The 17,209-nt window shown below is 38.1% G+C and overlaps 1 protein-coding gene across 1 annotated transcript in view; it reads left to right on the top strand.

Moving 5' to 3' along the window:
- Positions 1-510: 510 nt before the first annotated feature.
- Positions 511-17,209, top strand: part of FTSH12 (FTSH protease 12) — a 32,063-nt gene continuing 15,364 nt past the window's right edge. Inside the window, exons 1-9 of the mRNA XM_089169694.1 lie at positions 511-1,051; positions 3,276-3,460; positions 4,328-4,554; positions 6,613-6,890; positions 7,173-7,250; positions 7,348-7,590; positions 7,693-7,833; positions 7,924-8,091; positions 12,708-12,820. Coding sequence (XP_089025820.1) covers positions 635-1,051; positions 3,276-3,460; positions 4,328-4,554; positions 6,613-6,890; positions 7,173-7,250; positions 7,348-7,590; positions 7,693-7,833; positions 7,924-8,091; positions 12,708-12,820 — 1,850 coding nt within the window. The 5' untranslated portion in view covers positions 511-634. The remainder of the gene's footprint in view (positions 1,052-3,275; positions 3,461-4,327; positions 4,555-6,612; positions 6,891-7,172; positions 7,251-7,347; positions 7,591-7,692; positions 7,834-7,923; positions 8,092-12,707; positions 12,821-17,209) is intronic.

Below are 17,209 nucleotides of genomic sequence, written 5' to 3'. Positions count from 1 at the left end.
CAGGAGATTCAACAGTTGGAGTTTGGATCATCTCCGCTCTCCTGACAAATTTTCACCACGCCAATGATGGGTTAGTAAAGCGGTTAAAGACTCTACCTCCCACGGGGAGATCTTGGGTTCGCACCCATTCGGCGCATTAATTTGAGGATGTAATCGTGGTGCACGCAAGCTGGCCGGGATGAATCTCATAAAAAAAATGTAAAAAAAGAAGAAGTTAAATTTGGCCAAAAAAAGACAAATTTTCACCACATTATAATGTGTGCCCCCATGCCTGAGTATGTGAAAATAATTTAGAGATGGAATCCCTAGTGGGTTTCACATGGGCCTACATAATATGTGTGGTAAACCGTAAATGAGAGGTGATTTGGCGAAATACTGACTGGAATTCGTTGCTTTGTGGGCCTGTGGGCCTGTGGGCCGTCGGCACCTGGAGTTCAGGAGTTGTGATTGTTCGAACGTCACAATTTGTAGTTATGTGTAACACACTCTTAACCCCTAACCCCCAACGGATAAAATTGAAGCAAATGCGCTTAGCCTTAGCACAGCTAGCTGCGGAAGCTTCAGCAGCTGAGAAGAGATGCTATATTGGTTTTAGATTTCATTCCTTCCCTCGAATCTTCACTTCTGAACTCTAATGGAGATGAAAGTCCATTGCAGGCCTCTAAATTCCTTCCCCACGTTTATCAATCAAAATTCTCCAAATTTCTTGATTTTGAAGCCACTGCCACCGCATTCGAGACAAAGGAAGAGGCATTGCCACCGAAAACCGCTTCTTCGAGTTTCAGCTTCCAGCAATGGATATGGGTCGGAGAATTTCTCATGGTCCACGGTTTCACACGCCATTCGCGTCGGCTCTGAGCGATTTTTGACAAATTTTGCAGAATTTATGAAGAAAGAGACTGGGTTTAATTTTGAAGAAACCAGTGATAAGGTTGTTCGCCTTTGGGGTGACGTCCGTGACAAAGCCAAGAAGGGTGAAGATGTATTTGATCGGTTCAGGTCCGACTGGATTCCCGAGTTTATTGACTGGAATAAGTGGGAGCATTGGAAGGTACTCTCTCAATCCTTCATTTCAAGTAACTTCTGTTCCTTTGTTTTATAAAGGTTACTTCTTTTGATGAGAAACATTTTCGTTTAATTTTATGTTTTTGTACTGTGTTTTGTCCAATTTGTTACTTTGTTTCTATCGAAGGGGAGAATTAAATTCAATCAAGAATATGAAGGATTAATTAACATCCAAATTTAGTATTTCATTTCTTCATGAGTCACCTTCTTATGCTAGGGTAGGTCTTGTGCATTGTTTCCATGAACATCACAATGCTAAAAGTATTATTTTAACTACATTTAATATGAGTTAGACATGTTGCAACATTATGTTTGTGACATAAAAAGCTTAAACTGAACTACCATTTGGAACATTGCAAAGAATGCATCAATATAATACTAAGTGTGCTGGGAAGGTGGTGACACTGCTCGTTGACACCAATAATCACGTTTTTGTTGAAATGATTCAAAGTAAAGGATACAATATGGTTCTTTAAGGGCAGTAAGTTTTATCTCTCGTGTTGAGGTAGTTGTGGTTTTATACCTCAGATCAGAATAGGTGGAATGCCTGGTTCAAGGTGGATTCGATGGAGGCTGATTCCAATTTTTGCCAATCTGTACAACAAAAAATGGATTGGTTTAAAAGGTTAGGAAAATATAGGTTTCTGTTGTTATATTCTTCCATTTGAAATTTTGAATTCCTGAGATCTAAAAAGGTTTGCTCCTCTGCTATTCCATTTCCCTCAAGTCTGGCCAATACTGGCTGATTCTTTCAAAATTCGAATTGAGTTGATATCAGTGTAGACCAATCTGATGCCAGTTCCCAAGTTTCAAACCCTTGCTATGAGCTTTTGTTACAATTTGTTCTGTTTATTGCGTTCAATCCTGTGGCATTGGGGCCAGAACAAGCAATTGCATTTCACATCATTTTTCTCTGAGGAGGTGGGGGAGTCTCTGAGGAGAAAGCATAGAAGACTTTCTAATATTGATCCATATTGGAATCAGGCATGCTCATGGATGATAAAAGATGAATGCATCTGGACTGTTCTTTCTAGGATTTGTGTGGTGACAAAATGATGCAAAGAGTTATGGAGTCGTAGGCTCTGTAAAGAAAACTAGAAAGGATAAAGTCAGCAATGAGATTATTAGCAGGAGTATTTGCACTCAAGAAGGGTATCTGGAGGTCTCCATCAGGGCTGATTCTAAATTAGCAGTATATTCTTAATGGGACTATAGAAGGACCTTGGTAGTGTCAAGCTATAAAATAGGGAATTTCGCAAGAGGCAGCTATGTTAACAGAGGTGGAATTAAGGCATGTGGGGAGTGAACTGAATCAGTCAGCAGATAACATGACAAGGTTCAGATAAGGCAGCAAGTCAGCAACAAGTGCGGTGGGATCTTAGTCATTTCCCTCAAAAGCTAGTTGAACTGATTTAAAGGGTTGCTGCAGCATAACCTTATTACAGATTGTAATTGGGCTGGTTTTCCAGTTTGGGATGCTGCTTAGTAGGGAATGCTCTCCTTGTCTGGATTCTCCTTACCCTCTTCTAAAGGGGTTTTAGGAGAATGCCTTACTTCTGTAACTCTTTTATTCATTATGTATCTCACTTATGAAAAAAAAAATGAGGTTACTCGAGCTGACTTGGGGGTTGCCTTGATCAATGATAAGCTTTAACAATAGTCTGGGTCTTGTACCAAGTTGACCTCAGATAGAGCCTGTTGGAGGGCAAGGAGCCATCCAGCAGACCCCTTTCAGCTGAGATTTTCTCCTACTTTCTGGGCTGTTGCTCATTTTTCTCACTTCCATCTTTCATTTTTCATTTGCTATTGTCCATTTCTCATTCAATTTCCTATCTCTTTTTGCCTCATCTCTTCAAGCACTTTTTTTTAGTAATTAATTTTCCTTACATTGTCTTGTTTGGTTCCATGTAGCGAACTCTATTAACTTCAGATTTGACTGAGTTTCTTGCTTTTGTAAGTGTAGGTTTGCAAACAAGTAGACTATGCAAACTCTCTATTTTAAAGAACCTAAATGCACTAGTACTTAGTTTGTCAAAGTTTCCTTCAGAACTGCCTAATGTTTAACACCACCTTCATTGTTGTGCTTACAATTTCGAAGCACTCTACTGAGGGCTTGGCGTTCACTCACGTATGCAACTCTTATGGTCATTTTTATTGGTGTCACATAATTGTTATTTAAGGACAATTATATGGTCTTTTGTCATTGTCAGGAATTCAGGAATTGGGAGCCTAAACGAATTGGTGTGTTGATTATTTATGGTTTCATTATGATAATTTCATGTCAAAGGATATATGTTGCTTTAAAGACCCAACGTCTTCTTCGTCAAAGCAAGGTGTTGACTGAAGCATATATGGAAGCTTTGATTCCTGAGCCATCTCCCGGTAATGTTAGGAAGTAAGTACACTTTCTCACATGCAAGGAAGACATTATTCGATTCTTTTCTCTATAGAGGATAAAACCAGTGTTATCTTGCTTGGAAAAAAGTATTGGTGTATGACATTTTATCTCTAATGAAGGCTGTAAGTAGACATTGTTCAATGCAACAAAATCTCATAAAATGGAACTTTTGCTAGTAAATACTATGCAACATTACTGTCTAATTTCGGTTACACACGAAGCTTGCTTTTATGTTCTTTTGATACAGTTATATTGACTTGATTGTTGAACATGTCGAGCTTTTTCTGTTTTTGTCATTTCGTAGAATCATGACAATCGACAACTTTGGACAGAATGCAAGTACCAAGTGTTATAAGGCTTGAAACTTCATGGAAATAATAAATACAAGCACATTAAAGGGCAGTTTAAAAAGCGAAGTTTTCAAAATGGTGCTTTGGATTTACGCTATTCATTGCTGGTATATAGTCTAATCTGAATGCATAATTACATAGCTACACATTCTTGAAATACCAGAGGATATAAATAATTAGCAATTTAAACTAACATTATGTAAATCATTAAACCATACTAATCAAAGACACCAAATCATTATGTAAATTTCGGTCAAGTTTGTTCTTTCGGCATATTGGAGAGTATTTCATAATTGTTATGCAACCTCCAACCAAAACAAGGAGACTGGGGGAAGGTTAAAAGACAAGAAAGCAAGTCGTCACCCAGGCGATACACAGCACACAAGGTCTGAGAAATGCATTTGCATGACTTTGCAACAATGTTCAAATGGGATAAACTTCTGCTTCTTGTAGTTTTGTTGCATTGGGGTGTCTAGGTCTATGATTTTGACTTCGAGTTTTGTTTATGTTTCAGGTTTAAGAAGGGTATATGGAGGAAGACAATGCCTAAAGGCCTGAAGATGAAAAAGTTCATTGAAGGACCTGATGGAGTACTTGTTCATGACAGATCCTATGTTGGGGAAGATGCATGGGATGAAGATCCAGAACCTCCTGAAAAAAATGTAAATCATATCATTGATAATGATACTAGATTTAATGATGAGGAAAAAAAGAAGCTGAAAGAAGGCTTAGGTATTTCAGGTTAGTATGGATCGTGGCTTCTTTATGTTGAAGAAAATGTACACTGAGGGGGAGCAACCTGAAGTTGTCTTCCCTAAATAAGATTGGTCTCTTGTCCTCAAGACTAGAAACTGGACAAAAATTCCTTACAGGTTGTCCACTTCATCAAAGATGTCCCAATGTGTGTACACAACATTTAGAATTGTGATACTTATCTCAGATTTCAGATTTCTTTCCACATCACAACAGTAGCTGCATGAGGCTCCATTTTCTAAAGACTCCTGGTAGTCCCATCTGTTTGAGTCACCAAATCAACACAAAATTAACTGAAGAAATATTTTGATACCTTAGATGCTGTAGATGTACTAAACTACTAATACCCCATTTCATCCATCTGGAATCCTAGTACAAGCCCTTCACATCAGTTACAGGATGCACCCCTCTTCTTTTCATTTATTGGGATTCTTTCTCTGTGTATCGTAATTGTTATACGAAGAATACGCGTTATGAAGGTGCCTGAGTGCCTCCTCCTTACAGAGAACACATTGATTAACCAACTTAATCCCCTTGATTTAAGATGTTCCAAACATAAGAGTATCCCCTTCATAGGATCAGGTGGGCCCCAAACATGAAAAATAACCCTGCACTGTTATGCTTGCTGTTGCCATGTATAGAATTGTTTCAGAATAATGTTCCAGTTGGAGTTAAGTTTAGGAGTTTACAAGCTTGATGTTTATTAATTAAGTCAGTCATGACAATAGGATAGTTATTATTTGAATAGTTCATTGTATTGGGTTATGGCTTCAAGTCTTAGGTAGGAAATTAAGGAGAGTTCTAGTAAAACATGGGTAGTAGTTGTTAAAGGTAGGAGCATTTGTAGGTGTTTGGTTTGCATCCATTATTATTTATTGGTGTTGAATTGAAAAGGAATTTAGGGGATATTATCTATCAAGCTTTGGCTTTATTATCGGTGTTGGATTCACTTGAAGAAACCATTATCTTATTCTCCTTTTACTAAACAATATGGGTAGGTAGGGTATGTCTCATAAGCTTTCTTAATTCTTACTTAGCTCAAGATAGCCTACAAGTTAATTTGGACTTGGCGAGAAGGGTTACACGCGGTTCAGCATCAGTAACCATAAGATGCACTGTTCCAGAAAAGCCACAATAATCTCAGAATATGAATGGGGACAGAAAATTTTACCTACCCCCCCCCCCCCCCCAAAAAAAAAAAAAAAAAAAAAACAGAAAAGAAAAAGAAAGGGACATGTAAAGGATATTACCGGGAAAATGTCCAAACCCTATATCAGCATCCATTGGAGGTACTTTCATTTTATTAAGCATTCAAACAATTGACTCCCTTCATCCAATTCCCTAGAAAACAAATTTCTTCTGAACAGTGGATTCTTGGCAAAACTGCGACCTGGAGCTCAAAACCAGTCATGGTTTTTGATATCCTTGCCAGTAGTGAGATTATACAATTTGGGACATCAATCCTTCTTACACTCCTAGCAACTGCTTATCCTCCCAAACATTCTTATTCCAACTGCTTATCTTCCCAAGTGTGTGTCCTTTTACCCGCTCACCCTGAACACAGCCCTTTTGGGAAAATTAGCCAAGTATTTCATAACCTCCACTACATAAGGAGACTTTCTCATTGGAGAGTACATTTATCTGCTAATTTTTTTGCAACCAAAATCTAATCCTGGCCTGCAGAAAAAGCATCTCTGCATTTTGATTCTTGCTTTGATTTTTGGATGGGTGCATTGCTGCCTTCATAGGTGTGTAACTTGAAGCATAGTAGTTGATGGCACTGTTCTCATTTGCATCTTTTGGATGGTGCTGCTCTTTTCTCAAGTTGACAGATTTTCTTAGAATTTCTTGTAGTCTGTGATATGTGAAAATTGTTTCACAGTTTTCCTTGAATTTTTTATATATGATTTTGTTTACACTATTGCAATTCTCCATCTAGAAAAATTACTGTCAGCTAGCTGAACTCAATTTCATTGCTCAAGAAATCATGCTAACTTTAAATTTCTACTCTCTAACTACTGCCTTTTCTCTTCTGTTTCTTCACAGGGGAAGATCAAGAAAGTAGAGACACATGGCGTGAAAGGCTTAAAAAATGGAAGGAGATTCTTGGAAAAGAGAAATTAACTGAGCAATTAGATACTGTAAATTCGAAGTATGTAGTTGATTTTGACATGCAAGAGGTTGAGAAGAGCCTTCGGAAAGATGTGGTGGAAACGATAGCAGATGCTCAAGGTGGTAGGGCACTATGGATTTCTAAGAGATGGTGGCGCTACCGTCCGAAGCTTCCCTACACTTACTTTCTTCACAAACTTGATTGTTCTGAGGTAAATCCATTTTACAGCTCTCTGAACATTGTCAGGACTAGTGTCTATCTGTTTGCTCAGCTCCGAATAATTTACTTGCCTCTATCACCACCAGAATGAAACAAAACATGCAGAATTTTTGTAATAATTTCAAATATTTAGTTTGATTTGTTGTTTATATATATGGAAGCATCTACCCTACATGTATACCCAAATCTTTGAATATGATTGTATTTCTTTTGTATAATAGTCCAGTGGTGGATGAAAGTGAGAAACTTAAATGTACCAGTTATTTCTGAGCAGGTCGCTGCAGTTGTCTTTTCAGAGGACCTGAAGAAATTATATATAACTATGAAAGAAGGATTCCCTTTGGAATATGTTGTAAGCATAACAACTCATTTGTCTCTAGTTTCAGCCACATACCTCCACAATTCCCCCTTTAAAACCCTGGATAATTGATGCTCACTGTATTTTACAGGTTGATATTCCTCTTGATCCTCATTTGTTTGAGATAATAACAAGTTCTGGAGTTGAAGTGGATCTCCTTCAGAAGCGCCAAATTCATTACTTACTCCGTGTTGTGTTGGCATTGGTTCCTGGACTGTTCATTTTGTGGATCATTAGAGAATCTGTGATGCTTCTACATATCACATCAAACCGCTATCTATACAAGAAATATAACCAACTTTTTGATATGGCTTATGCTGAAAACTTTATCTTGGTATGACCTCGGTTCCCTGTTGGAATAGCTTCGGTTATTGTGAATCTGCTTAAAGAAACAGTAAATCCAGTTTGTTGATCTCATTTATTAATACTTCCCCAGCCAGCGGGAGATACTGTAGAAACAAAATCCATGTATAAAGAAGTAGTGCTTGGAGGTGATGTTTGGGACCTTTTGGATGAGTTGATGATTTACATGCGAAACCCCATGCAGTACTATGAGAAAGAAGTGCAGTTTGTTAGGGTAAGTCCTTAGTCTCAAGTTATACATAGCTTCTCGGAGTTGATCCTAGAAATCCAATTAAAAACTGCTTGATACTTACATTCTTGACAGGGTGTTCTCCTGTCTGGACCGCCTGGAACAGGGAAAACACTTTTTGCACGAACACTTGCGAAGGAAAGTGGTATGCCTTTTGTTTTTGCTTCTGGTGCAGAATTCACAGATAGTGAAAAAAGTGGTGCAGCAAGGATTAATGAGATCTTCTCTATTGCAAGGAGAAATGTAAGCACTCTGTTATGTTTTATTTGCAAAAAGCAATAACAAGTGTGTCAAATGGTATGAAATTATGTTTAGGTCTTTCTTTGGCCTGATCAAACTGATTGAAATTTTGCTGAAAGAGTGCATCTTTTTGTCTACAATATAAATGTTACCCAAATGGTCAAACTTTTTACTGAAACAGTTTCAATTCTTTAATTTTGGTGAGTTGCACTATAGTTTGTCATCTGCAAATGTTTGCCATGTGGTGCTTATTTCTTGTTTAAGTTTTGAAAAGCACATAATTTTTTAAAACAAAAGGGGGGAGGGGGGTTGAACAAACAACCTCTCTCCGATAGTAGGGGTAAGGCTACTTATTGACCCTCCCCAGACCCTGAGGTGGCCAGAAGCTTGCGCACTTTGTATGCCCTTCTTAAAGAAAGGGTTAAGTAAACTGCCTTCTTAATTTCAAAGCATCTCTCTTGAACTCTGTTTTCTTGAGCTAGACTACCTAATACCCCCCCCCCCCCAAAAAAAAAAAAAAAAAAAAAAAAAAAGAAGCCTACAAAAAAAAAAAAAAAAAAAAAAAAAAAAGACTACCTGGGAGGTTTAATGATTCTTAATCCATCCCTTAATGGAACATTCATTCAATCACGTGGCATTTTGTTAATCTCTAAAGCTAACCGGTCTTTCTTTTTTTTTATTTTTTATTATAATTCTTTTAAGTGATTGTGTGTGGGAAATAAAATGGCTTTAGTGGCTTAGAGATGAACATTTATGTTGAATTTCTCTCTCTTTTTTGATGACTGAAATTTATTAGAAAGATGGAGTGTAAAAGAACCCTAGGGGAACAAGGCAACTACCAAAAACAGAATATGCTATATGGTAAAACAATTTGTCACAATACCCTGTTCTGTTTGGGACTTGAGATGTTGGGAGTTAAAGAGGTATGTTTACAAGGTTTTAGATTGGTCTGTCCAACATGGTATTAGAGCCCAGGTCCATTGTTGTCATCCCTTGGTTATTTGTCCTTGTGTAGAGCCATGTATGCCATAGCTTCAGCCTTCATGTGAGGGGATGGTCTTTTGAAATGTTGGGACTTACAGAGCTATAGCCCCTCATTAGTAAAGTTATGTTCTGGGTGCCTTCATATATTTGAGGAACTATCTTCACCTAATTTAAGGTTTTGGGTTGGACCCTCTTCACAGTTTGAAGCATCTCTTGTTTGGCCTCCAAAAGGGAAGAACCGCCGGAGGCGGACAGTAGAGTATAGCCAAGAGGCTTTCTTGTCCGTAGAGGACCTAACAAAAGACTGTGCTCCAAAGCTCTTGCACTGAGAGTTTTGTCTTAATAACACTTTACCTGATTCCCCTGTGTATTCTCTTCCATCCTTACCAGAACGTTACTAAGGATGCAAGATTGCAAGGGTGTTTAATATGCCTTGTGATATGCTCAACTTCCGAATCCTAATTCCCAAGTGATTATAAAAGCATATTCAAATAGACCTACCTGAACAAGCTTTAGCTTTGAGAACCAAACAGAAGCTAGTAATTTCTTTCTATAGCATAAAGGCATTGTATTGTTGAACTCCTTCCTTTGTCAATAAGTATAGTTTAAGGATGTTAAAGAAAAGAGGCCATAGAGCTGCCTTTGAAGAACTCAGCTGACCGAGCTTTAGCTTTGAGAACCAAACAGAAGCCAGTAATTTCCTCTCTATTGCATAAAGGCATTGTATTGTTGAACTCCTTCCTTTGTCAATGAATATAGTTTAAGCATTTTAAGAAAAGAGACCATAGAGCTACCTTTGAAGAACCTCCCTGTGCGGCAACGGTACACCTCAAGTAGTACCTACTACTGGGCTTGCAAATGAGATCTCAATTCACTCCAATGCCAAAAGGCCCCTTGGTTACCAATCAAACACCCGTTGATTAACTTCTCATGACATTCTATAGGTGGGTTTATCACACTAGCCCTCTTCTCTGGTTCTCCCAATGGTGGAACAGATGCAATCAGATTCTTCAAGTCTGTACAGAGATAATTAGTTGTGTCTTCTTTGACTACGGACCAGCCATTTGTCTGATAGGACAGTTTATTGTTGCATCCTTGAATCAGCTCTGCTATCCAAAATAGACTAATCTTTTCTTCTGTCGGAGTCTCCAAAAGACAGCTCAAAATGTTCATTTACAGAAGAAATTGCCTCTCAACCTAATAACACCACAGTGGCAAAACCACTTCAAGTATTATGAAATACCTAGTTCAATACAAATACCTTTGGGAAGGATACCAAACCTTTCTTGCAAAAAGAACAGAGGAGGCATCAGTGGTGATCTGGTTCCTTTCCTTGTCAATAATAAAAGTGTGTGGCAGAAAGTAATGATCCTGATCCTGGCCTCCTCAAACAATTATATCTGCAGTTGTATTCCTTTTGTGGCTTGCTCTTGACAGTTGTCAAAGGATTGGCTAGGCAAGAATGTGCCTCATTGTGCTTCTACTTCGTAGTGGACCAATTACATTAAATGTCGAGGTGCACAGACCCAAAACCCTGATGATATTGGCTTTCACATGGCACAAGTTTCAATCCTTCCAAATTTCTACCTTATATTTTTCTGTGATCTCATATCTATCCCCCTTATATCCTCTTTTTACCCTTATGGTCTATATTTATGCTTTATACAGTATGTAAAAGGGAATGTCTCCTGGTTGATCTACCTAGTCACAATAATTGCCAAGACGTACATACCCAAAAACCTGATGATATTGGCTTTCACATGGCATGAATTTCACTCCTAGCAAATTTCTATCTATATTTTTCTTTGATCTCATATCCATAACCCTAATATCCTCCTATTTTATGCTTATGGTCTATATTTATTCTTTATAACCATACAGTATATAAAAGGGAATGACTCCTGTTCCGCCTACCTACTGAGGCTTATCTATTTGGGCATCTGCTGTATTATGTCAGATGGGTCCCAAATTTTGTTGGCAGATAAACAAGGATCCCTCTCACATGTGAGATTTTTTTCTTTTTAAAATGTAAAATATCTCTTTTAGAATTCTAGTTCTGAAAATCAGGTTTTGGGGGTTTGTTCTAGAGGAAGGGAATTGTAGAAGATGTTTTTCTTGGGTTGGTAAACCATCATTTTTGTCCCTAAAGATTGATTGATAAACTGAGTTTTCCTTAAGATGCTGTTGGAGAGTTTATACATTTCTGATATGCTCAGTAGTACAGATGTAAATGGTTTTTTAGTCTTATTGAAACATTGTGGCTTAAATGCATAGGTGTTGTACATACCAATGTTTTATTTTTTAAAAGAGGACTGGATGTTGGACCATTCTAGGCTGGTTTCAGTCATTTGATCACCCTGGTCTGAATGTAGAAACAATTTAGATGATGAACATCAAGGTATACTTAATAATAATATATAATATGAAAACCCTAGTTACAAACTGTAAGTTGAGCTCCTGAACTCATTGTTGGAGGGAGTATTCTTGATGATTTTCCGAGTTCAATTCTAATATATTGCACATTAGTCTGCTTTTGCTTCTTTGGAATGAACTACTGAGAATTAAATGGTTTTCCTCAAGTTTGGCAGTCGACTTTGTCAGACAAGTTTGTCAACCATTCAACAATTGTGGGAGGACCTCCAGAGTCCAGACCTTCAATTGAATGACCATCTAGCTTTTCTGTCCACTGGTTTGAATGTTTAAATAGTCAGTCCCAAAACTGTGTGGTGGTCACTTTCCAGTTATTTTGTATCTTTTAGCTTATCCAGAAAAAATGTGGTTTTTTTATTTTTATTTTTATTTATATTTTTTTTTAGGGGGGGGGGGTGATGTTTATTGCAGTAAGGCACCCTTGCTGCTTCAGACCCTCCCTTCTAGATACGTGATGGTCATAAAAGCTTTGACTAACAGTAGAGAACTGTGCTATAGTTACATAGGTAAACCGGAGAATTCCCTTAGGAAAAAAAAAAAAAAAAAAAAGAGTAGATAAAACTTGTACAGCGAAAAAAAAATCAAAGTGTATAATTTTTTTTCCGGGTTAATAAATCCATCAACCAAAGAGAGCGCAAAAAGTGGAAATCAGAGGAGGAAAAAACAAAATAAAATACTGCAATTGCTAGTGAAGGCAGAGGCAAAGGTTCCAAAGAACAAACCCACAGCTCCAAGAAGTTACATGATGTCTAGTTTTAGGAGAATCCGTAAAGTGAATGGGGAATGACAAGAGTATGCTTTTGACATCAAAGCAGATGGAATACCATCTCTGATTTAAGGAACTGGAGTTGGTAGTCCATCTGACAGTATAAATTTAATAAGGGGCAAGGGAAATATTATTGCTTCCCAAGTATGATTCGGATAGTTCTCACTAAAGCTGGATGCTAGCCTTTAATCTCCGCAAGTAGGGAATTGGATAGTTTCCTTGCTGCCATCATCTGTTGTTTCCATGTTGCAACTTCTGAATTTTCAACTGTTTGTGTTTTAAAGTGATGTTAAGATTCTTTTCTTTTCTCTCTCTTCTTCATTTTTTATTTTTTTTATATTTTTATATTTTTATATTTTTATTTTGTGCTTGATGAATAGTAAATTTAGATTAGATGATGTGTATTAGAAACAAAATCATGTGGCTTTCCTATTTCCAGGCTCCTTCCTTCATATTTATAGATGAAATTGATGCTATTGCTGGAAGGCATGCAAGAAAGGATCCCCGGAGAAGAGCAACATTTGAGGCTTTGATTTCGCAGCTTGATGGAGAGTATGTTCTTATTCATTTCCCTTCAGTTTGTCCTTGTTCCTATTTCAAATTTCTGTGGTTTTCATTTGATTATTGACTTTTCTTGCCTAGTATTGGTATCATTTCAATCTAGGGGTTGTAGCTTCTGATATATTTGACCATGGTCGAAGATGTGGACAGGCTTGAAAATATAAATACAGATAGTTAGTGTTAAGCAGGTTCAGTACAGGTTTAGTTATTCCTTGATGCAGCCTCAAAGTTGAGGGCCAGTTACAGGATCAACTAGTCAGAATCAGCTGGCAGATTAGGGTTTCTCAAACCCTGCGGTTGGGGTTGTAGGGTCTGTTTTGGGTTTTTAGGATTTGAGAAGAGGGTAATTAGGGTTCAGTTATGGTGTAGAGGCTCAGGGTTAGTGGAACCTGAATTTGAACCTTGAAGTTGTGGTTTTAGTATTCAAATCTCAGAAGTCTAGGGTATTAGGATTTCAATTTTTTAGGGTTTCTAGAGGTAGTTAGGGTTACTACTTCGGATGAGTGCAAGGGGGAGGGAGGGGAAGATAATCATAAAAGGGAAGGGATTTTGGTGGAGGGGATTGGGAGACCTAGAAACTAGGGTTTTGGGGAAAAAGAGGGCTGTCGCAGGGATGGGGAAGATGATTCAGGTTAGGTGCAATGGGGGTGAAGAGAGGGGGAAGGGTGGGAGATGTTTGCTTACAAGTTGAGGGCTTGGGGATGAAGGGTTACATGAACAATTGCAATCAAATCACCAGGCTGCCACAGGGTTTCTTGCCTTGGAAACTCCTGAAACTCCACTCGGATTCTCCTTCAATCTATCTTTATTCAACATAAACAGTCTTGGTTACATATATAAGGCTGTATTTATAGCCTACATTGAAGGACTCATGCTTAGTCAATCCCATTTAGTTGGGACAAGGCTTGTTGTCGTCGTCGTTGTTGTTATTGAAGGACTCATACTTGGACTCAACTTTGAAACCAAAACAAAGAAGAACTTCTACTTTAATTAGGACTCACTCTTACTCGACCTAGACTGACTCAGATTACGAAATAAAAGTAGGACTAGACTCCTAATAAAATTCTGATTCTAACTAGACCTTATTGGGCTTGCTTAGGACTGCCCAAATTACCAAAATCCCTTCATGCTGGCTGAAAATTGGGCATTCCTTGGGGTCTTCCTGGGGTGGCCGTGGGTCCTACATCATTCCTACACATTCTGAGTACTGGGGGGGGGGGGTTCAGAGAGTTATTGGTCACATCATAAGTAACGGCGGGTTATAGGTTGCATGGTCCTACTAATGAGTTTTTTGTTTCACCTGCTTTTGGCTGGGGTTGGTGTACTTAGTTCCCACATATCCATTCTGTGTATATGTAGCATACTTTCTGGTGGCACCGATTACATCAGTTGATGTGGCTATGATTCTGATGTTGAAGGTAATAGACTTGAGGCTAAGTTGTTCTATATGTTGGGATTTAGGAGTTCAATTAGTTTCTGTTTTCTATTTAGGTCTTATTTCTTTCTAGAAAACTTGTCATGCTAGGATCTAATTTTGAGTTTGATTTCTATTTCATATTTTTCTAGTTTTAGAACATTGTCAAAGTTAGTTTCTAACTTTTTTTGTATCCTGAGAGCCAAATTATTGCCTTCTATTTATATGTGAAAGCCCAGAGGCTTCCTGCGATCAGTTAACTGATTGAGCTGCTTATGCAAGTCTTGTTGTCCTGATTGTGTGGCTGAAGGGCTGAGGGTCTATCGGGAGCTGAAACCCATGACTAGCTGAGAGAGCATGGCTGGCCTCTTCTCTTTTTGTTCTTTCTCCCTTCCTCAGTTTGATAGTCCTTGCTGGTGATTTTGATTATGACTGCAACATTATCTGCAGAAGATCAAAACCATTCCCACATGATTATAACACAGTAGCTGCTGGCATGTATCTAGGTTCCAAGTTGAAGAAAGCATGGAGGAGTTAATGGAAATTGGACAAAATACAGAGTCTCTGTCAATAAAAGCACAGAAGATCTGATGCGGGAAAATCAAGTACGTGAGCTTATTGTAGTGTGAATAAGCCTCAAGTTGGGTTTTATACGTGTTGGATCATTGGCCCTGATCTAGTATCGATGGAGGATCTGGGATTCTGCCCTCTCAGCTCAAACTGGATTAATCCAAAATAAATCAGATTGCTGAGACACGTAGAGGATGTGATCTAACCAGGATTGGCAACCATTGGTCACTTCATATTTTAGGTCCAAATTAGGCCCACAATCATACAACACGAAGAGCTGGCGAATTACAATAGTGGTATTTTGGTCATTTCCTAACCTCCTTTGGGTCCAAAAGAATCCAGAATAATTCTAGGATCATCTACTTTTTGTTTTTCAATTGGGCAAATTATTAGAGTCCTTGTCTGATAGGAGACCAAGTTCGAACACAATTTCAAGTGGGATTTCTTTTTAAAATTGATTTGCAAGTAATATTGTTTAGGAACTCTTTACTTAAGAGTCATTTTCTAGTTTAGAAAGATAAGTCTGATTGTACTAGGGAATTCTAATCTAAATTGGATTCCTAAGTTGAGTCCAAGTAGGTTTCATAAGTTGAGTTCAAGTTGGTCTTCTTTATGGAGTTCTAGCTATTTTTCTTCAATGTAATGTGGCTATAATATCCCCCACTCCCACCCCCCCAGGTAACAAGGCAGATTTGGTGAATTAAATAAGAAAGAGCATTGAGGGAAGACTTGGAGCCGTGGGAGAGAGCTCACACCTAGCTGCAGGGTCTAGGAACCAAAGCCGAAGGTCATAATTAAGCAGATACAGCTGCTATTCTGGCATGAATTGATTGGGAATTGACCTAAAACTGCAAGGTTAGAATCCTAGCTCATTAGAAGAGGATCCTGAAGACTGGCTCAGACCCCCTGTTACATTAGGAGGTAGAAGATGGATGTAGAAGATGCGAGTGACTGTGGATATGAAGTGGATTAAGAGGATAGATTTGGCGGCCTGGAGTCCCACTTGTTGCTACCTTCAGAATCCACGGAAGCATCAAGGGGTGCACCTTACTACAGCTGAAATTCACAGCTAGAAGGTCTCAAGGAAAGCTTAAAGGGCAAACTCGGTGCCGAAGGCTTTCCACACAAGTAGGGTCCGGAAGGGTGGGGGAGAATTTTCCTACGCAGTCAGTAGTCTTACCCCACAATTTTTGCTGAGAGGTTGTTTTGATGCCCCCCAACCTCAAGGCTACAACTGTGGTCCTCCAACCAATGTGCCATACCTTTAGAGAACCCTTCCCACATTTTGCATTTATAGAAAAAATGTGGAGGGATAAACCTTTAGTTACATTGACAATTCCTAAGGACTTTTGGGTTCACTTTCACCACACCTACAAAATAAACCCAATAAAGCATTTTTAAATTAATTAACTGCCACTTTCAAATTTTCAACTAGGAAATTCAGAAAGAACATCTGCACTAAAAACCATTTGATTCACTCCACCAAGGAATAAAAAAGGACACTAAGGAAACTGAAAAGACTAGTTAGCACTCAGACTAGGCCTGGCCAGACCACAGTAGATCTGTGTTGGCAGGGACTGCTAATGGCCCTGCATCAAGGTTAGCCTAATGTTTCAAAATCTAGACAAGGGTAGGATGAATAAGGTTCATTCAAAAGACAAGAAAGATGTAAAACATGCTGCTTTTAGACTGTGAACACCTACCAAAAGTAAATAATATAGACCATGGTTGAAGAACTCGGTCTCGAGCTAGATCTCACCAACCTCAAAAACTGAGATCTCAACCAAGTTGGCGAGATGTCGGTCGAAATGTGGTGATTTTTTTGGGCCAACTCGGTGGCCCATCTTGGTGAGTTTTAGGGTCTTGATTGGGCTGAAACCTGGTATTTAGCCTATATTAGGCCTTCTAAACATATTGATGGCCTTGGATTTGTGAGAAAATAACCCCAAGTATATCTTCTAAGTGTACCTTGTGTGTGAAATTGAACTACAGGATTGGGGAATGGAAGGTTAGATAATATGCATGTAGAACCTTAAAGACATATAAATGAAAAACAAGTGTACCAAATACATAAAAAAACTTAAATTAGAATCACATTCATATCATAAGTATTTTTCAATATTTTTTAATTTTATTTTTTTAGAAATTATATATTTTAAATACAAAAATTCAAAAAATAAATTAATGACAGAAAATTAAATTTTCCCCCCATGAAAGTGTAGATTTACACTATTATAACAACATATATTAACACTACACTCATACACCTATTGTAGAACATGCTATTTGAAAATTTCAAAATTTGGAGAAAAATCTTACCTTTATTGAAGATCTAGTTGAAATGAGCTTGAATGATGATAATTTGATGTTCTAGATGTACTAAAGGTTTTAGCCTC

This window comes from Hakea prostrata, chromosome 9 (genome assembly GCF_041222555.1).
Source record: "Hakea prostrata isolate BN-2017 chromosome 9, UWA_Hpros_2, whole genome shotgun sequence".
Lineage (NCBI taxonomy): Eukaryota > Viridiplantae > Streptophyta > Magnoliopsida > Proteales > Proteaceae > Hakea > Hakea prostrata.
Note: the sequence above shows the minus strand (reverse complement) of the source record. Positions and strands in the feature narration are given on the sequence as shown.